Source organism: Panthera leo, chromosome C1, assembly GCF_018350215.1.
Source record: "Panthera leo isolate Ple1 chromosome C1, P.leo_Ple1_pat1.1, whole genome shotgun sequence".
Taxonomy (NCBI): Eukaryota; Metazoa; Chordata; class Mammalia; order Carnivora; family Felidae; genus Panthera; species Panthera leo.
Window position 1 is genome coordinate 159404159 of NC_056686.1, and position 22498 is coordinate 159426656.

The 22498-nt window shown below is 34.8% G+C and overlaps 1 protein-coding gene across 4 annotated transcripts in view; it reads left to right on the forward strand.

Moving 5' to 3' along the window:
• DYNC1I2 (dynein cytoplasmic 1 intermediate chain 2) overlaps positions 1-22498 on the forward strand; it is a 58780-nt gene that overhangs the window by 28251 nt on the left and 8031 nt on the right. For all 4 annotated transcript variants that reach the window (XM_042949120.1, XM_042949124.1, XM_042949122.1 and 1 more), the window contains 8 exons: positions 7087-7182; positions 7394-7556; positions 7680-7779; positions 8307-8432; positions 9319-9465; positions 9836-9949; positions 10228-10361; positions 11230-11374. In XM_042949120.1, coding sequence (XP_042805054.1) covers positions 7087-7182; positions 7394-7556; positions 7680-7779; positions 8307-8432; positions 9319-9465; positions 9836-9949; positions 10228-10361; positions 11230-11374 — 1025 coding nt within the window. The remainder of the gene's footprint in view (positions 1-7086; positions 7183-7393; positions 7557-7679; positions 7780-8306; positions 8433-9318; positions 9466-9835; positions 9950-10227; positions 10362-11229; positions 11375-22498) is intronic.

Consider the following 22498-nt stretch of genomic DNA (forward strand, 5'->3'; position numbering starts at 1 on the left):
CATCATCAAACTTTGTCAGATTTTCCATGAGCATAATAAGGACTGTTTCTTCTTAGCTGCTGTAATACCTGGTCTGGAATAGTGCCTGGCATGTAGTAAGAACATAATATTTGGTGAAGGAATTAATTGTTTATATCTACTGTGGAGAATAATTTTGCTTACTTGGGTTATTAATTTTCATGCATTTACTCTGGAAGTAACTACTGGAAAATGGGTTATTTTCAAGTGTTAATGCTACAGTATAATTATTGATGAAATTGGTGAAAAAGTATGATTAGTCTCAGTTCTTGGTTTAATGTGACTATATAATTTTCTAATCTCTATTTGCTCTTAGATCTATAAATGAAACCATTATAGATTCTCCTTAAAGCCTTTGTGGATTCCATTGTGACAAACTACGTAGATACTAATGTGGTGTTATTTTATGTTCCTGTGTATCCCTCGGAATGTTTTGAACAAAATTAAACATGTTAGCATCTTTCAAATATATTATTTTAGCTATTTATTTGTAAACAGTTCTTCAAACTTTATGTTTAATAGCTGAAAATTTCAACAGCAAAGAGTGCTACATGTCAGGTATAGTGTAAGCACTTCACGTTATCACTAATCCTCTCACCAAATATTGGTTCTTTTTACACATGAAGAAGGTAAAACTGAAGGAGATAGTTTATGAAGGGTCATGTAGCTAGTAGCTAAGATTCTAAACCAAGTCTGATTCTAAGATGTACTTTCTCTCGCATGCTGCCACTAAAGCAGCATTTGCTACTTTTCATAATAGTAACCTATGATAAAAATTCAATTTATAGTATAATACAGTACAGACGTGGGTACAGATGTATCACTGAAACAAAAGTTTTATTAAATAGCACCTCCCCTTTTGTTACATTTCTTTTTTTTTTTTAATGAAAAATGACCATAATGTGCTAAATTTATATCTGCATCCGGATAATATTTTATAGTAATTGTCTAAGTAATGAATAAACAGCTTTGATCTTTCATAGTGCTATGTGTAATTTTTCTTATTGAAGTTGAAGTGACAAGATACTTGAACTCAGCCTAGTTTCTATTGATTATGTCTGCATCAGCAGTACTACCTTTTAAATGTTCTTATGCAGACTAGACCTAGATACTACAATTAATAAAGGTCCTATTTGCAACCTAACAAGTATTCACTATTCTACAATTTTATGGAGTATGCACTGTATATGAAGGCACTAAGTCATTTTTGTTGTTGTTGTTTCAAGTTGAGTTATGTAAGTGAAGGAGAATGAGAAACTTATCCTGCTACCATAGGGCCATCCTTGCCCTTTGGAGCTGTTGATAAAAATGAAATCATTTCTGTATTATTATAATTATTTTCATGTCTAGGGCTCTTATATTAAGTTTCTTTTCCCAATTTGGGAAAGTTTTAGAAAGAAAGAAAAAAAGCTGAAATTAAGGTTTTTTAATGAAAACACTTTGTGCTGAACTGTACTTGTACTCATCCATTTTTTTAATGCAGTGGTTCTCAAACTTAGCCTGGTTGGTTTCCATTTAAGAATTATGTAACAAATTCCCAAACTCACCATGAGACAGAATTGCTGAAATTACAATTTGAGTGTAGCAGACAGTAAATTAAACTTGGGTAGGCAGTGTAATCAGTGCAGAAGTAATATGAGTTACTAAATTGAAGATAAAAATTGGTGTTAGGCTTAACTCTACCATTTTTTTTTTTTAAAGGCTGAATCTATTATTTTAAAAAGCAGTGGGTGTTTTGTTTTGGTTTGGTTTTTTGCTTTGTTTTTCTTTTTCCCCATTCTAGCCATCTTCTTGGTTTCAAGTTTACCCTGTAAGTTGGTAGCACTGTTTCTGAACTGAGGTGCTTTGCTGTCTTAAAGCACCTACTGTGAATGAAATTGACTAGGAACATGTGACCTCAGTCAATTTCTCTCTCGGCAGGTAAAAAGCTTCTTATGGTGCCCACAGATAAACTGCTGGAAAAGTTACTTTCTTCCCTTACCTTTTAGAAGTCTAACTCTTTTGAAAATAGAATTATTTTTTCTTACCTACCTTTTCAGGATGAATTTTTTTGTTGCTATTTTTAGACAGATTTTCAAAGAGGAAGAAATCCTGTCACCTAATGTAATCAGTTTGTTTACATCAGAGGAAACTGAGGCCTGAGGAAGTTAATTGACAAGCCTGTCCTTACAGTGTGGGTGAATACTAGGGCCACAACCAGAACGTGGCTTTTGATTTCCCCTGAAGTGCAGTTCTTACGCTATTCCAATTTCTTATCTGTGTGGAGTTTTACAATTTCTTTTGGTGTTGGTTTAGTAACCAGATATTTTTCCTCAGAAACGTCAATTAGTATTTATAATGTATAGAAAAGTATTATATGTAAACAGCTCTAAGTTTTTTTTATTGCATCATCTCAATATCTATCAGTAATCCACGCTTACCAGGTAGACTAAATTTGTGGGCCTTCTTGTTGATACTACCCTTGTCCAAAATTGATTTTTCTTTTTTAAATTCTGGAATAAATAAGGTATTTAATAAATTCATTTAACCCTTAGAGAATCTGTGAGAATGTAAATATAATTGAAAATTAAAGCGTTTGTTCTAAATCTTAAAGACCATTAATCAGCATATCTGAAATTATGGCTTGAGAAAAATGTAATATTTATGACATCATAGATCTCAGGATCTATGTAAATGATGCCACTACTGCCTAGATAAAATCTGAATTTTGTATAAGAAAGACCATGTAGAGAGACAAATTGTGTTAAATGGTATAATTGAAATTTTACTTCTTTCTTATTTTCCCCCCAAGTTAGCATTAGATCTGTATTCAAAATATTTCCTGATTAAAAAGTCTGCTATATATCTTCCTTTGTTGAAGCTCTAAATTATTAAGGAAATCCAAGTGACCTTGCATATCACTCTATGTTATTTAAAAAAATAATAAAAGGAGTGGATTCTGTTGATCCATTCATGAAGCTTTGTCCCAACATAAGGTTCTCTTAATATTGATTTTAAAGAATAAGGTGTAAGTAGATGAGATTAAGGACAAATGGGTTGAAATGAAGTGGGTCAAATGATTTTGATCTAGAAATTTTTAAAGGAAAACTATTTATATCTAATTTATATTTTAAAACTAATGATGAAAGCATTTCCCTCTAATAGTTTATGAAAGATTTTGTGAAGTTATTCATAAGTTGAATTTTTGAAAATTATGTTTTTATATGTAACAAATTTTCTAATTTTTAGAACTTGGTGGCAACTTCCTTTGTACCGTGAATAATCAACCTACTGTGTAATTTAGGAATACTCCATAGGACATTAAATTATCTTAAAATAGGGCACACCAATATAATGAAAATACAAAATAAATTTATAGACAACAAATGTATTTCCTAAATAACATTAATGCACTAATGATGGGATTTGTTTTTCACTTCATAATGAGAATTAATTGTGATAAGTGATAGATTAAAAAGTATCAGTGTTTAGTGAGGATTCTCTAGAATGTTACACATTACCTGTTAAATGTGTTATAATATTTTAAAATAATTCAAAGTGTACTTTGTCGCTTATTCTTAACTCAGATGTCTCTTAAATGTAATGTGAGATATAGATGAGAAAACTTGCTCTGTAGACTCCTTTCCTCAGCTTAACAAAAGCCACCCATTTTACAGATGATTTAACTTTGATTAACCTACTCCATTGTAACAGATTATTCCGACAACTGGAATTTCATTCTTTGGTGTTATTTCTAGGTGCAGCTTAATTTACAGAACAGCTTTTCTTTCCATCTCACCAAAATACATCACAATTTTGATGTTAACTCAAAGTAAAAATTCAATGGTTCATTAAACCTAGTCTTAGCATTCATTGACAAGAGATTTGTCATTTTAAAAGTAACTGCTACTTTATGCATTCTTTACTGCTCAGTTTATAACCCTAGATTCCCTGTCAGAGAAAGCATGGAGTTAACCACTTAGCATATTGCAATGAATATTCATCAATAAATTGATGTGACATGGCAGTTCCATTTTTCAGTCTTCTTGCTCTGTTGCATTCTTTTTCTGTTTTTAATATATTATAGTTTATCATGTAATAAGGACTAGCTTAGAAAATTTCCAGAATTATGATACTATATTTTTGATCATGTTAATTAATAGTCATTTAGTAGCTATTGTATTAGTTTTTAATAAGAGAAGTGTATTTGTTCAGAGGAACATTCTCTAATCTGATGTTACTGATGGGCGTTTTCGTCAGATATTTGGTATATATAGATAATTGCCTAAGACCAACTTTATAATAGAAATATTTTTTGTAGTTTTTAAGAACAGATCATTTGTTTTATGTTCCTTGAAATTTTATTTAGCTTAGTCTTTTGACCTATCACAGTTTTTAAATCAGTTTTTAATCCATGTAGTAAGGGAGCTGTGTACATTCACTTTAAAACAAAATCCTGAAAACATGTATCTAAATGGTAAGTCATCATTCAGCTACAAGTAAACTATATGGGCAAATAGCATAGCAAATGCTGTATAATAGGCAGATATAGATCACTGTCTAACATACTTCATTTACATTTTAAATTTTAAAAGGAAAAGAGTGTCTATAAACAAGATCTTTTCTGTTAAATATGTAGATTATGAGGTCACTTAGCACTAAAGTACTGACCATATGCATTATGACAGGAATTTGACACCTGTCATTGGAAATGGTACTTAGAAGCCGTATAATGCAACAAAGTTGAGGGAGGAAAATACAATGTGGGTAGGAGGCTGTAATTTATAATTCACAGTGCTCAAGAATGACCTGTCCAGGGTATCTCAAAATCCTTCTCTTTGATTTTAGGATTTACATACAGTAAACCCTGCTAGTAAACAAAATTGATTAGGATAGCTAACAGCAGAAAATAGAATATATATATATTCTCAGACTTCATTTTTAATTGAAGTAAATATATCATTCTAAAAGTCAGCTTCTGAGTTAAATGTAATTCACCTATTTTATTACATTACACCTGCAGGTGATTTTATGGTAGAATTTCATCCTAATGTTTGAGCAGTACAGTATAGAATTGTTACCAGTTATACTGTTTTCAGATTAATAATCTGTTGTATATGAGAATTCATCTAAAAAGAAGTACTGTCTTTCTGTTTCTCTGTGTGATTATTTTGCCCAAAAAAAGCTTTCATTTTTTTAAGTAGCACAAAAGCTGTAATTGGCATGCTTTGTAAGGAAGTGTCAATGTGCAAGAGAGTGGCGATCACTAAGAATTCTTTTACGTGTTCTTTCCCCTTTGCACCACCGCCTCCTCAGCAGGGTCACTGAGATCACTAGCTTTTCTTGAAATGGCCATTTTCACTGGCAGGTGCATTATACCCTGTATTTTCAGATTGTTTTTCCATTCTGAATGTTTGGCAGGTTGATTGCTCTGGCTGCATTGACGGAGAAAGGGCTGACAAATGCGGTTGGGCTGGCTGAAAAGACAGTGATTACTGTTTTCCTTTGTGGCTGATTGAGGCCCTTGAAAGGAAAAATTTTAACCTTCACCATTTGGTTCAAAAGTATGAGCATATATTGAAATCATTCGTGCCATTTATCCTAGTTCTGTAAACTTGTCAGAACGTAAAAATCGCTCAATTTCAAGTAATGTAGGATTGGCATACGTCATTATCATTTTGATTAAGTTGGAGGTTGTATCATTGTGTGCATTATACAGTGTCATTTAAAGCTTTCTCTCCTACAGGTACGGTTGTATTTTTATTGCTTATACTATAGACTTAGAAAGATTTTCATAGCTCTCCAAACCTAACACTATGTGTGTGGTTTGGCAGCTGGTGTGGCCTACAAGCTGCATTTTGTTTGCAGGGTAAAGGCTTATCTGTAGGCCTCCTGGAGTGTGGGTAATTGCACAGGCTCACCATTGGGGAGAGACAGGATTGGAAGCAGCCGAGCGGAAGAATGTTGTGCCATCCCTTTGCCACCTTGCAGCAGAAAGACACAATCCCCGGCAGTGCCATCTGGTTGTTGCTATCTTGTCAGCTGGCCTGGCTGCTGGGACCATGACTTGGCAGCTGGTTCCCATCCTTGACCAGTTCTTTTGTGTATGTAGCATGTATGTGTGCTTTAGATAATTTTGAACATAGGTTGGGGAAATGACTATAACTAACAAGTCCCCTTATTGAATAGGCCCTCATTACTTCAGATGCACTGTGCTGTAGACGCCTGCTGCCATTCCCTTATAGACAAATGACACATCTGTTTAGGCAGTGAAAATAACCGTTTTCTCCATAGAAAATCTATCCCAGTGTGTAGTGCAGAGTTGTATGTTCTAAAACATTCTAAAGTAAGTGATTTTAAGGTATCTCTTGGTTTGGAGAGGAGATTTAGTAATAAAGTCTTATTATAAGCATTGTATATTATCTCAATATATATTTTTGTTCAAGTTAATAAAACATTATTTTAAGTGCTTATTGCCACATCATGCAACGGTACATAATGAGACTTGCATTTAAAATGACAGAATAGAAAATGTGGTCTCATAGCTATTATCTTTAAAATCTGCCTCTCAAATAGCAACCTGAGAGTTAATGTAAGCCGTCTTTATGCCATATGAAGACCCATTAGACACTGATGGTTTCAGATCACAAGTAAGCAGCCAGCTCTGTAGGCTATTTTAGACATTTGATTTTCTTCATTCTGCAGCATTAATGTGTCAGCATGCTACATAAAACTATGCAGGAGTTACATGTTATTCTGTCTGGAATGATAAATGCTTGCAAGCTTTTAGAGATTTCCATGAGGAATTTATCCTAGTTGCATATATATCTTATTTCAGTTTATGTAGCTACAAAATTTGGAATGACTGTTGGAGGTGCCACATAGGTATGTATAAACACCAAGAAGTTCCACTTATTTCTTTCTTTAAAATTGTGTTGATGAAGTTTGTATCATTTTTACTCATTCTGTCTTATCAGCGGTTTATCTTTAGCTTTTATCTGAAGTTAGTTGGATACCTTCTGAACTATTGCTCAGAAGTTCAGTTATTTTCATAGAAATAATTTTTGTGTTACTGCTCTGTGTTTTTAGATGAAGAGGAAGAAGATGACGTAGTGACTCCTAAACCACCTATTGAACCAGAAGAAGAGAAAACTTTAAAGAAAGATGAAGAAAATGATAGTAAAGGTATCTTAAAGAATTTAACTTTAAAAAATTTTGTTGATTCCAATTAAGATTTTTTAAATTATTTATGTGTTAAGGTAGAATAAAATGCTCTAAATCGATGAGGCGAACCTAGTTGGAAAAAAATGTGTGGCATTCACTGATCCAAACTGATAGTGAGTTGACGTGATTTGATGGACATAAATCAGACTTCAGGAAAACATTTGTTTTCCAGCTCCCCCTCATGAGCTGACTGAAGAAGAAAAGCAACAAATCTTACACTCGGAGGAGTTTTTAAGTTTCTTTGACCATTCCACAAGAATTGTAGAAAGAGCTCTTTCTGAGCAGATTAACATCTTCTTTGACTACAGCGGAAGAGATTTAGAAGACAAAGAAGGGTAATATTTAATTGCTAAAATTACGGCTTCAGCAACATTACTTTAAGATTACTTAAATTACTTTAAGATCAAGAGTGAGAAGTTATAACACCATCTTTTTTTGGGTTTTGTCTTTTTCTGTAGAGAGATTCAAGCAGGTGCTAAACTATCATTAAATCGACAATTTTTTGATGAACGTTGGTCAAAACATCGTGTTGTTAGTTGTTTGGATTGGTCATCTCAGGTAAATTGTAACAGAATTGGTACTGTTAACTCATTTCTGAATTAAAATTAATAGACACTTTTAATTATGGAAATGTAATTAAATCAATATATATCATTTAAGGTAATAATGGATGATGGTTCTAATGTTATCATATTTATTTTATTTTATATACTTTGGAAGAAGGGATTGGAAACATTATTTATATTTAAAACTCAAGATTGAATTTATGCCACAACCCAGGTTTACTGATTTCAGTTGCTCACTCAATCCTTTGGATAAAATTGCAGCATGTTTTAATAAAATGTTTTAACATTAACATTTAACATTTTATTAAATGTTTTAATGTTAAAACATTTTAAATAACTAATTTGTAGTAACTTAAAGTTGTGTTAACATCCCATTGAGCATTAACTCTAGAGATATCTCTCTTGGGGAACTGTTAGGTATTCGTATTTGCAAAACAATTGATAAAAACAGTTGAGTAAGAATGTGAGGCAATTCTTACACGCATAGCATTTTTTTTCCCACTTGATTCTTGTGAGCAGTATCCAGAGCTACTCGTGGCTTCCTATAATAACAATGAAGATGCTCCTCACGAGCCGGATGGTGTGGCCCTTGTATGGAATATGAAATACAAAAAAACTACCCCCGAATATGTGTTTCACTGCCAGGTAAGATGGTCTCTTAACAGTCTTCCCTAAGTTTAAGAATTCATTAATGAATTTAGACAAGTGCCTTTTTTCTTTTCTTGTCAACATGATGATTTCATTGGATTGGCATTTACTAAACCACCCCATATTTGCAAACAGATGTTAACAGAAAACTGAGGACTTCTCAGTTCAACATGATATGCCTTTTGTAGCTTTTCTGACATCTCTTATGTTTAATCACACCTAAAGTCCTTTGCAGTTGTGATTTTCTGTTATTGTGATTGATTGTTTAAAAGGAATCTTTTATAAAATGTCTTTTCTACAGGGAATTTCTCAGGAACTTATTTGCTGAATATACAATTAGATGGTTGGCCCACTGAATTACTTATACATGGCCTGAGGAATTGGAACTAGATAGTTTTAACTAGAAACATATGTTTGAAGCAGGAAACAGATGCAGATTTTTAAAGTGGGTTTAGTGGAAGGTTAGAATTTGTAAGCCTTTTCTGGTTGCATAAGTTATAATCTTTTAATAATAATCATAATTCTGAAAAAAACGCTTAACTGAATCACAACTAACTTATACTCTGTTGTCAGATTACTGTTAGAGGCTAATGGAGAGCCAGTTGTCTTTTGATTTAATACTGTAAGCACATGAAATAATTTTTTTGCTTTTTTTATAAATTGAACACATTTATGCAAATAATTATTACTTTTGACTTTAAGGCAAAAGCTGTTCTAAAGGTATATTTTTATATTCCAAAATAAAATGAAAATTTTAAATAAATTTCTTTTTATAATCTCTAATACCTTATAATAAAAGGGAAGATGTTTTGGATATAGAATTATTTTTATAACAAGCTTCTTCCATTTGAACCTTAAGTATAAAAATCTTACTTATTTATAGTCAGCTGTGATGTCTGCTACGTTTGCAAAATTTCATCCAAATCTGGTTGTTGGTGGTACATATTCAGGCCAAATTGTGCTGTGGGATAACCGTAGCAATAAAAGAACTCCAGTGCAGAGAACTCCGCTGTCAGCTGCTGCACACACAGTAAGTAAAGAGCTTATTTCCACTAGACTCCTGTGCTGTTTCGCCATTAAATACTTAGTAGTGTCCATCAGAGTAGTCTCGGAATGTGTTTCCTTTGATGTATGAGTTCCTTATCTAGCCACCAAGAATGAAGGCAGTTTGTTTTTTTTTTTTTGTATTGTTTTGGAAATCTGTTTTATTAGAAACTCTTCTATCTTCTGAGACAACATTTTGTTTATCAACAGAATAGCATCAAACTTCACATTAAAAATATCATCAAGATAGGAGACTGTTTTGATGTGAAACAGAATACTTGTGATTATAGTGTAAAAACGGTTTCATTTCTTTGGTAAAATAATCCCAGAAAACTTCTTTTAATATCTTTCTTTAGCATCCTGTATATTGTGTAAATGTTGTTGGAACACAAAATGCTCACAATCTGATTAGCATATCTACTGATGGAAAAATTTGTTCATGGAGTCTGGACATGCTTTCCCATCCACAGGTAGGTTAAACTTGGAAAACTGAAATTTTGAGACAAGTGTTATTTTTTAAGTCTGTACTGATCCCAGCTTATGTTTTTCATAAATGTTTTATAATAGTATTATAAGTTTATAAACTAAACATGTATTAAGTACAGTTGTATGTATACTTTATTTTCAAACCTGCGTCGTTTAAAGTACATTTCTGTAAGTATTATAGTAAAAGAATTGCTTTTAAACCGATTAAACTAGAAAATTAAAAATTGCAGGTTTATCATTTCCTCAATTTTCTTCTACGTAGGATAGCATGGAATTGGTTCATAAACAGTCAAAGGCAGTAGCTGTGACATCTATGTCCTTCCCTGTTGGAGATGTCAACAACTTTGTTGTTGGGAGTGAAGAAGGTTCCGTGTACACAGCATGCCGCCATGGCAGGTAAATCTAAACTGGAATTTGTAATTGTTTAAATGTCTCCGTTTAATAATCTCATTAAAACAAGCTGCCCCCTGTTTAAGTAGAAATTTGTCAGAGAGCCACTCATTATTTTTGACAAATTATATTTGAGTTCAGATATATAATATTAAAACTTACATACTTTTTTAAATAAAAGGTTATTTGGGATCATGATGTGTTCTGGATCTTAAGGATTGTGATGTGTTTTTGTATGTGTGCATGTGTTCACAGAAGTTAGCGGTAGGAAGTAGCTTTCAGCAATTGGAAATACAATATGCCCGTGCCACATACTGACCCTTAGAGTTGTAAATAAAATTTTCAGCCATTTTCCCATTTGATTTATTTGTACTTTGAGCTTTGGTTCATCTTCCTGATAATTGTATTATAATTGTAATGTCATGTACATATTTTAAATTGGTATGTCTTCTGCTGTGCAGTTTGTTTTGAAAGTGTCTAGCTGTACCTTATCAGTTGCTTCCTTAAAAAAAATGGTGTCTAGGTTTCATCTCAAATACAGATGACCTTCACTTCAAAGCTTTTGATACAGAAGTACCCCGGATTTTCTGTCTTACATATAGCATCCCTTTGTCTCTATTCCACCACCTTAGATATTGAAGTTATGAGTTCTGCTGTCAACAGCATATATTTATGGTTCAACACGTACCTACTGCTTTAGTAGTGTTATCAAATCTGAATAGTTACACTCAACATAAGTTACTCTGATGTGTTATGAACAGAATTAGGTTTGTTGAAATTATGTTAGAGTCTGACGTATAATGCTTAATAAGATGTATTTGTAAGTGGTCTACTTACAGGAGATTTCCCTAAAATTTTCACTCTTATGAAATAGCAAAGCTGGAATCAGTGAGATGTTTGAGGGACATCAAGGACCAATCACTGGTATCCATTGTCATGCAGCTGTTGGAGCAGTGGACTTCTCACATCTTTTTGTCACTTCATCATTTGACTGGACAGTAAAACTTTGGACAACTAAGGTATCTAAAAACTAAGGTATCAAGGCTCATTTGCTCAGGTTTCTGACACAAGGTGGTGCTCTAATTCTACATGGGAAAGATGAAAAGCTTTCTAGTAGCTTAGAATGATTCACTGATAGATGAAACCTGATAAGTTATACTGAACATGAGTGAGCTACTAGATGTTCTAGTTTTCATAAGTGTACTGGCAAATACATTAACCCACACACAATCAAAGACCAATTTTCCCACTTAAGGCTTTTTAAGCACAGAACTGTTTATCCTGAACTGAGTTGGGGAAGAAGCACCTGAGTATCTCTCATAGCACCTTACATAGCTGTGTATAGCCTGGCACAAAAGCCATCTATTTACTCTTGGGAGAGCTTTCTGGAGGCTGCAGTAGCTCACAGAACTGTTAGAAAAACGGAGAAAACACAGCTAACTGACATACAATAAATCCTATAAAATAAGACTATACAGGGGCGCCTGGGTGGCTCAGTCAGTTAAGCATCCGACTTCGGCTCAGGTCATGATCTCACGTCCCGTGAGTTTGAGCCCCGCGTCGGGCTCTGTGCTGACAGCTCAGAGCCTGGAGCCTGCTTCAGATTCTGTGTCTCCCTCTCTCTCTGACCCTCCCCCATTCATGCTCTGTCTCTCTCTGTCTCAAAAATAAATAAACATTAAAAAAAATTAAAAAAAAAAATAAGACTATACATAACAAACTTGAATCATTAAAGAAGTATTGTGTGAAGAAGGCATGGATGAATATATATTTTTGTTTTCTACAGTAAACACTTTAAATTGTTTTGGTTTTAATAAGCTTCAGTTTTTTAAAAAAACCCACTGTGTTATTAAGTGCTTCCTAATCCTCTAGCAATTCCAGATAAATGTGACATCGCCCTGCTTCAGTGAAAGTCTCAAGGCAAATCCAAGTAAGGAATGTTACTTTTTGTGATAGGCTTTCTAGTTTCCTTTAACCCCATATTTAAAAAAAAATTTTTTTATTATTTAATGTTTATTTTTGAGAAAGAGATAGAGCGTGATTGGGGGAGGGGCAGAGAGAGGGAGACACAGAATCCAAAGCAGGCTCCAGGCTCTGAGCTGTCAGCACAGAGCCCAACATGGGGCTTAAACCCACAAACCGTGAGATCATGATCTGAGCTGAAGTTGGACACTCAACCTACTGAGCCACCCAGGCGTCCCTCATTTGCCCCCATGTTAAAACTAAGAAGTCTTGACTTTGCTATCTTTCTTTTCTGCAATATTATATTGTAGTTGGCAAAGCTGCACAATCAGAATATCAGATTCTATTTAAATCAAGTTAAATTTTAAGCTGTATTTTTCTCATGTTTCTATTTGCCTTATTCTAAATGTTGACACTTTGAATAGTTTATTATGAGACAGAGGTTAGAGATCTTACTTTGTTCTTCAGTTTCTTTGAGGAAACCTAGTGGTCTTAAGAAATGTTTTTTATTGTTAACAGTGAACTCATGTTTATATGTCAAATGCTGGCCTCAGAAAGCTGGGAAGGATTCACTGTTCACTCTTGTTCTTTCATGATGCTTTCTTTCAGTGTAAAATATGAAGTGAGTTAGAAAATTTTGCCTCTAAAAGCTTGCCTTTTAAATCTGAGCATTTTCTTGTTTGGCATTAACGAGTATAAAAATAGCACTTAAGGCTAATGAAGGAAACTTATAGAAAGGTACATAACACAGTGTCTAGCATGTAATAGGCACCTAGCACTGTTTAGTTTCTCTCCCCTTCATGAGGATCAGACAGAGCCTGAATGCTTTTAGTCAATCATTTGTTTGCTTTCTTGGGTTGTTCTTAAAAAAAAAAAAAAAATTTTTTTTTTAATGAGATTTTTCAGTGGAAAAAGGTAGAGGAAGAAGAAGGCTCTTACAACCACAAGCAAAGAAATACATAGTTTAGCTAGTAAAACCAAAGCAAGATTCAGAATTGGAGAGATGAGGCCAATTATTTCAGTATAGGCTGCAGGCAGCTGTATAAGAAGCTAGATTTCTTAATGTGTTTTCACCTGAGTAGTCCTTTGTGTAGACACAGGAGACATCACATCTTTGTTAGGTTGTTGCCCAGCTTCCTTTTTCAGTAATTGAAAAGAATCTTTTATAAATTTGTAGATTTAAATATTTCACAGGGCTTCAGTTGCCAGGTTTTTAGCTTTAAACTTAACAGCAGGACTGGGGGCGCCTGGGTGGCTTAGTCAGTTAAGTGTCTGACTCAATTTCAGTTCATGAGTTCAGGCCCCACATCGGGCTCTGAGCTGGCAGCACAGAGCCTGCTTGGGATTTTCTGTCTCTCTTCCTCTCCCCCTCTCATGCTGTCTTTGTCTCTCAGAAAATAAATAAACTTAAAACGAATTTTTTAAACTTAACAGCAGGACTGGAAAATGAAGAATTCCTCTTCATTGCCTAAACAAGAACAGAACGTATGTCTGTGATAGCAGACTGATTGATGCTTGCTTTTGTGGTGTTACACAGCTGGTTGATTGGTGGTTGGTATTTTTTGTTCTAGTATTTTGCTGTATTTCAACATAGAACTGCCTTCTGAATAAGAATGACAGGCAGGCATATCAGTTTCTTTACTAATTGAGCTAGGCATTGCTTCCTTCTGTGAGCTTCATTTATTCATTCATCTGTGATACATATGTCTCCCCCCACCCACATACATATGTGCATACCTCTCCAGTATTAGTGCCCAAAAGACTAGCCCACATTGAACAGGGTGTTTTTATACATGCTCAGGGGCCCTCTAAAACTTTACAGAAAAGTTATCTTTTATTCTAACTTTTCTGCACACAACTAATTCTAGTCTATGAAGAATAGAACAGCAACAATCTGAATAAATATTTTTTTATTTGATCATATCATGGCTTCCAGTATTCTTGTTTTGATCTTGGATTTATACTTCATGATTAATTGTATTATTGGTATTTACTGTCTGCCCTGTCAAAAAACCTGATAGAGCCTCTGTGCTCTCCAACACAATAGTTATAAATAATAGACAAGGTTTCTAAATAATCTCCTTAAAAACATTGTTCCAGTTCCATTTTAAGCTTTTAAACCAGTATCTTCACATCCATGAATTTAACAAAATTTAAATGTTTTTCTCCTCTGCCTCTACTTTTTTATGAAGGTTTCATGGCTCTAGGAATTGAGCCCCTATAAACTGGAAGGAATGAATTATTAGATACCTTTGTGTCCTTTAAGATCTGGCTCTGCCCAAATAGCAAACAAAACAAGATTCCTCCATTTTCTCCCTTTCTTGTAAGTCTGTTAAAAAAATCCCAGAAATCTCAGTTTGACACTGCGTGAAATTTAGCTTAAAGTAAGCTACTTCTGGGGCACCTGGGTGGCTTAGTCTGTTAAGCGTCCAACTATTAGGTCATGATCTCATGGTTCGTGGGTTCAAGCCCCGTGTTGGGCTCCATGTGTTCAGCGCAAAGCCTGCTTGGGATTCTCTCTCTCTCTCTCTCTCTCTCTCTCTCTCTCTCTCTCTCTCTCTCTCTCCCCCTGTCTGCCCTGCCCCTGTGCACACATACTCTCTTTCTCTCTCTCTCAAAATAAATAATAAATTTTTTTCAAAGTTCAAAAAAAAATAAACTACTTCTGTAGTCAGCTTCTTATTTTTGCCTGGTCAGGAATTTATAAGGCAACAATAGTTCTGGTTCATCAAATTGTTTTCATGACTTTTTTTTTAATTCAGTTATTTTTAGTAAAGAAGATAAACAGAGGGAGATGATTTTCCACATTTTGGTGAGGTTTATACCAACCAAGACATTGCTTCTAATATATTTGGAAGACACTATTACCTTTTCAAAATGCCAAATTTGAAAGTTTACAACAGAAGTATTTGGCAGCCCTGAAAAATTGTGGGAAGAATGTGTGAGGAATGAAACTTCTTGAAGGTAACCAGAGGATTCCGTAAGAGCTCAATTTAGGGGTAGACCTGGTAAATTAGCTTAATATTCTACCACATCTAACCATACTTGTTACATAATCACTCTTAAAATATAAGAATTACTTATTTGGGGGCCAAAATGTTTTCATGTATGCACAGTATATTCTAACCTCAGAACAAATGCCTGTCAGAATTGTATTTACCAGTCATGGTTAAAATTATTAATGTGGGTAATTTCTTAGAATAGGTAGTTTTCAGACTTCGATAGTCCATCTACACCTTGAATTTTCACAGTCTCTGATGTGTTAAATCCTCTTTTCTATTTTAACAGCTTAATTATTTAACTCTCAGAGAATACCAGCCTAAAAATGGGGTTAAAGAGATTTTCCTAACGCTTGGAATAACAACTGTGCACATGTTGAACAAGTTCAAATGAAAAAATGCTTTGAATTTGGATTGTTTCTTGGGGAAGGCTGTCCAACCATTAGGACCAGTCCTCCATGTTAGCATTTACTATAGTAACTTGCTACTAGCCAGTGTCCAGCCTGCCCTTTGCATATTCAGAAACTTAGTCTTGTCAGTCTGCTAGAGTTGATTAGCCAGGGAGTGCTGACTGGAACTAACAAGCTTCTAAGACGCTGACATGGAGAGGATCAATTTATTAATTTACCGATGAGAAACGATTGCCAGAAGGCCCAGAGATGCTCATGCTGGCCTGACCAGCTCATTGTTTCCCTGTAGACAACCCACGTGGGAAGCCAAATTATAATCAGAAGATTGCTTAGTGAGCAAGGAATTGGAACAAAAGAAGTTTTCTAATTTGAATGTTTAATGGCATCAAGCAAAGATAGTGTGATTCATTCATTTTCATAGAGAGATAGCCTTGCCATGGGTGGTAATTTTTAGAATCCATTGGCTGAGATTCTCTCCTGGACAATTGGGTACTGTCTTCATTTTTCTTTTAAGACTCTACTTTGTATTTCCATTGCTTTTAATAGACATTCCTTCTCAAAAAGTTTGTATCTTCAATAAGGCTATATAGGAAGATGTTTCTGATCTTGGAATTATTTGTTTTTAAAGAGATTTTGTTTATTTCTCTTCTCATCCAAGTGAGGGCATTCTTAGTTCTCTGGAGAGCACTTATCTGTTATGTTCATAGATTTACTATAGGGACACTTTTGGTTATTAAGCTAGAACTCTCTCTATAGAAAAATATAGAATTACTATATTAGTTTCCTAAGGCTGCTGAAACAAATTGCCACAAACTGGGTGGCTTAAAACAACAGAAATGTATTATTTCACAGTTCTGGAGACTAGAAGTCCAAGATCAAGATGTTGGCAAGGTTGGTGACTTTTAGAGGCTTCTGAGGGAGAATCTGTTCCTGTGCTGCTTGCCTCTTTCCTAGCTTCTGGTGGTTGCCAGCAATCCTGGTGCTTCTTGGCTTGCAGCTGCATCACTCCAGTCTCTGCCTCTGTCATTACATGGTATTCTCCCTGTTTGTCTCGGTGTCTCTGTCCAAATGTTTCTCTTTTAAGACAGCAGTTACGCTAGATTTGGGGCCCACTGTAATGCAGTATAGCCTCAGCTCAACCTGATTACATCTGCAAAGAACCTGTTTCCAAATATCATCACACTTACAGGTTCCAGGCGGACATGAATTTGTAGGGGGAGAGAGAGAAACTATTCAACCCAATACATAATCGTAAAGAACTCAGAAAAAAAAACATGGCTTCTCACTTGACCATACAGTGTTTATTCACACCACTGTACTATAATGAGCTACTTTTGCTTATTCGGATGCTACCTATCATTCAAAGAAGCTTGTTTTGATTCATTCTTTTGGCAGATGTGTTTGCAGACCTTTTATTTGTAATAATTTTACAGCTTCACTGATCCTTTAGACGTTATTTAGTTAAGTGCGTCTCAGTTTGGGTCACATTAGAATAACCTGGGCAACTTTTAAAACTTTTAGTGCTAACCTTGGGATGCTTGGGTGGCTCAGTCAGTTGAGCATCTGACTCTTGATTTCGGCTCAGGTCATGATCCCACAGGGTCAAGGAACTGAGTCCCACATTGGGTTCTGCACTGATGGAGCCTGCTTAAGATTCTCTGTCTCCCTCTACCCTGTTCACACTCCCTGTCTCTCTCTTAAAAAAAAGCAAAAAGAACACTTTTACTGCTCACTTGGCATGCTGAACTAATTAAATCAAAATATCTAAGGGGAGGAGCACCTGGGTGGCTCAGTTGGTTAAGCATCTGACTACAGCTCAGGTTGTGATCTCTCGGTTAGTGAGTTCAAGCCCCACATCAGGCTCTGTGCTGACAGCTCAGAGCCTGGAACCTGCTTTGGATTCTGTGTCTCCCTCTCTTTCTCTCTGCCCCTCCCCTACTAGTGCTTTGTCTCTCTCTCAAAAATAATAAACATTTAAAAAATTAATAAAAAAATATCTAAGGGGGAGATCCGAACAACAGCGTATTTTTAAAAATTCTCCAGGGTTAGGGGGATTACAATGTATAGTCAAGGGTCAGAACCACTGATACAAAACCTTTGTCTTGTAAATAAGGAATTAGGGCCCTAGAATGATGAAGTGACTTTTCTAAAGTCTTAAAACTAGTTATTAGTAGCCCTGAGACAGTGATCTGGGTCTTGTACCCCTCTTCAATTCCTCCCTGCTGCCTCTCTGCCATTTAGGCAGAAGTCTTCAAGTTAAGAAAAAATGTTACCGTTAAAACGTACTTTAAGTGATCCATTTGGGGTTTTAATTGACAGTTATATAAAATTATTATATTACAAAACAGTATTTGGTGTTAAGTACATGTTTTCTTTTTGAAAGGAAAAAATTGCTAGTCCTTGGATGACTGTTTTTAAAATTAAACTTGAAACAATTGTAAGAGGTCTATAATCACATTTGAAAAATTTGGGAACATGTTGCCATTTATTGTATTTTTATTTTTAATACAATCTTTTACCCAGTTGTACTGCTTCCTGCTTTTTTTTCTGGCTGCAGCATAGTGCACTGAGTAGATGAAACATTTAATCTAAATCATTTCCTGAGATATTTACCAGTCTTCTTTTTCATTATAAACATGAATAGCTTCTAATCTAGTTTGCATTCAACTTTTTTCATATTTTATAAAAATGGAATCATATAATATTTACTTATTTGTGTCTGGCTGCTTTTGCTTAACAGTATGTTTGTGAGATTAATTCATATTGTTTTTCTTCTCTTGGTTGTATACTATTCCATTGTGTAGGTGTACCACAATTTGTCCATTCTACTGCTGATGGTTTTTGGGTTGATTCCAGTTTGGGGCTGTTATGAATAGTGTTGCTGTGAGCATAGTTGTAGATGTCTTTTGATGGACATAAGCAACCATTTCTCTTGGGCATATATGTAGGAGTGAAATACTTGGCCATAGGATATGCCTACATTCTGCCTTAGTAGATACTGCCAAGTAATTTTCCAAAATAGTTTTACCAGTTTGTAATCCACTGGTAGCACATGAAAGTTCCCCCAGTTCTGCATCCTTGTCAACACTTAATATTTTCTGCCTTTTTCCATTTTAATCATTCTGATGGGTGTAGTTGCATTGCATTGTGGTTTTAATATACATTATCTTGAGACTAATGAGATTAAGCACCTTTCATGTTGTTTTTGACCATTACGTGAAGTGCCTGTTCAAGTCTTTTGCCCATTTTTCTATTGATATCCCCTTCTTTAGAACATTATGTAGACCAATATGTATTCTTACAGAGCTGAGCAAGTGAACATGTTTTGAACAATTTCTGTTTTAAATCTTTGATGGGACCACAAAATTGCTTGAAAATGGGATGTCCTTGGGGAAGTATACTATCACCTCAGGAGTAACATACCTTAGCATGGTGGTTCTTAATCGTGGTATGCATCAGAATCACTAGTGCAGCAACACCAGAAACACTGATGAAGTGTATGGAGTGAGGGGGTGGGGTGGGGGGAGGATGGGTTGCTGCATCTGGATTTTTAAAAAGCTCTGCAGATGATGGTGATGCCAGGCCTATGTTGAAAACCACTACCTGAGAGTGAGACTTCATTTATCATTGTTGCCTAAGAGATTTATAGGAAAATAGTGATCTTAAGAGGATAAAAAACTTACTAGTTTCTGTTTATAGCTTATAAAACTTTTAAGTTTTGTGAAAAATTTCTTAATTACAAGCAAACATTTTTAGATACTAAGATAGTCATGCTGTTGACATTTACTATGGTATCTGAAATTTTTAAATATTTTTAAACTATTATGGAAAATTCCAAATAGATACAAAAGCAGAGAGAAGAGTATAATGAAGCCATGCATTACCTAGCTTCCACAATTATCAACACATGACCAGTCTTGTTTGATTCATTCCCATGAACACTCCCTCTGTACGCCTGGATTTTAAAGCAAGCCCAGACATATTATTTCATCTATAATTATTCAGTATGTATCTCTAAAAAAGAAAGTCTTTAAAAAAGAAAGCCATGATGCTCTATATCACACCCCCAAAAATAAACAGTGATTTCTTAGTTTCATTAAATAGCCAATCAATGTTCAGTTAAAAAAAAATTTTTTTACCATTTGTTTGCAGCAGGACCCAAATAAAGTCCATATATTTGCAGTTGATATGTCTATTGAGCCCCTCTCTTAAGATAGGGCTTCCTTTCTCTCTCTTCTTGCTTTATTGCTGTTGTTGAAGAAGAAACCAAGTTGGTTGTCCTGTTAAGAGTTTCTCACAGTCTGGATTTTGCATTCTTAGTGTATTATAGTTGTAGATTGTTCACGCTTCCGTAAAGTGAAGTTTACCCTCATGAATCACTTGGTATCTCCCTGTCCTTACTCTGATGTCTCCTCAGGGGTTTTTTTGTCATCTGAAGCTCATTCTGCAGTAGAGTGCTTGTGGATGTGCTTGTAGTTGCATTATTCCCAATTCATAATAGCCTGTCTTGTTAGAAAGGTCAGTTTGGCTATATGTAAAATCCATGATTTAGTTTTTTGTTTGATTACCTTAAATGTTATTCAGTTGTCTTCTGGCAAAAAGCATTGTTGTCAAAAAGTCTGATGACAGTCTGATTTCCTTTTCCTTAATTGTGACCTGGTCTTACAAAACCTTTTTTTTTTTTTTTCTTCTTTTTCTTTAAAGGGTTGATTTTCCTAGATACAAAGGAGTACTCTTAAATATGTAGTTTCAAGCCGTCTTTTATTTTAGGAGAGTTCTCTTGAATTATTTTTCATACTTGCACTATATTATTGCTTTGGTTTTCTTCTTCAGTGGCTGTTTTTATAGGTATATTTTTGTTAATTTTTGTCACTTTTGAAAAAATTCATTTTATCTCTTTTTTTTCTTTTTTAACGTTTATTTATTTTTGAGACAGAGAGAGACAGAGCATGAATGGGGGAGGGTCAGAGAGAGGGAGACACAGAATCTGAAACAGGCTCCAGGCTCTGAGCTGTCAGCACAGGGGCCCGATGCGGGGCTCGAACTCACGGACCGCGAGATTGTGACCTGAGCCGAAGTCGGCGCTCAACCGACTGAGCCACCCAGGCGCCCCTCTTTTTTTTTCTTTTTTTAATTAACAGCATTATTGAGATACAATTCAAATACCATAAAATTCACCCTTTTAAAGTGTACAATTCTTAGTGTATTCACAGAGATGTGCACTGTCATCACTGTCTAATTTTAGAACATTTTCAAATTTCAGAAAGAAACCTTATATAAATCCTTTAGCAGTCCATTCCTCATTTCCCTTCTCCAGCTCCTGGAAGTGACCTAATCTACTTTCTATTTCTGTGGAACTTCCTGTTACAGACATTGCATGGAAACGCAGTATGTGACTGGCTTCTTTCACTTCACATAGTATTTTCAAGATTCATCCATGTGTGGCATGTATCAATACTTCATTCTTTTTGCGGCCAAAAACTATCCCATGTTATGGATATACCACTTTTTGTTTTACCCATTCATTAGTTAATGGGCATTTAGGTTGTTTCCACTTTTGGGCTGTTGTGAATAATGTTGCTGTGGACACTTGTGTACAAGTTTTTGTTGTGTACTATGTTTTCATTTCTCTTGGGTATATACTAGGAGTGAAATTGTTGGGTCATATGTTAACTCTAATTAGCATTTTGAGTAACAAGCTGTTTTTCAAAACAGCAGCACTAATTTATATTTCCACCAGCAATGTATGAGGGTTCTGATTTCTCACATCTTCACTAACACTTACTATTGTCTGTCCTTTTTATTAGAAGACATCCTAGTGTATGAAATGATATCTTATTGTGGTTTCGATTTGCATTTCCCTGATGGATAATGATGTTGTGCATCTTTTCAAGTGATTATTTGTTGTTTGTAGATCTTCCTTAGAGAAATGTTTGTTCAGATCCTTTACCCAGTTTTTGATTGGCTTATTTTCCTTTTTTATTAATGAGTTTAAAGAGTTCTAGATACAAGTCACCTATCAGATGTATGATATCCAGATATTTTCTCCATTGTATATGTTGTCTTTTCACTTTCTTGAGGGTATTGTTTGAAGCACAAGAGCATTTAATTTTGATATAGCCCAATTTATTGACTTTTTCTTTTGTTTTTTGTACTTTTGGTTTGGCGACTCCAAGGTCACAACAACTTAACTCCTATGCTTTTTCCTAAGAGTTATAGCCTTACCTCTTTATTTGGATATGTGATAACATTTTGAGTTACTTTCTTTTCTTCTTTTAAGGTTTAATTTTAATTCTAGTTAGATAACATGTAGTGTTATATTAGTTAACATACAGTGTTATACTAGTTTCAGATGTATGATATAGTGATTCAGCAATTCTATACATCCCCTGGTGATCATCACAACAAGTGTACTCCTTAATCCCCATCACCTGTTTAACCCATCCTCCTCCCCCCATACACCTCTCCTCTGGTGACCATCAGTTTGTCTTCTGTAGCTAAGAGTCTGTTTTTGGTATATCTCTTTCTCTCTCTCTCTTTTTATCTTCCCTTTGTTCCTTACATTCCACATTAGTGAAATCATATGATATTTGTCTTTCTCTGACTGATTTCGCTTAGCATTATACTCTCTAGCTCCATCCAAGTCATCGCAAATGGCAAGATTTCATTCTTTTTTATGACTGAATAATATTCCTCTGTGTGTGTGTGTGTGTGTGTGTGTGTGTGTGTGTGTGTGTGTGTGTATACCTTCTTTATCCATTTATCAGTCAGT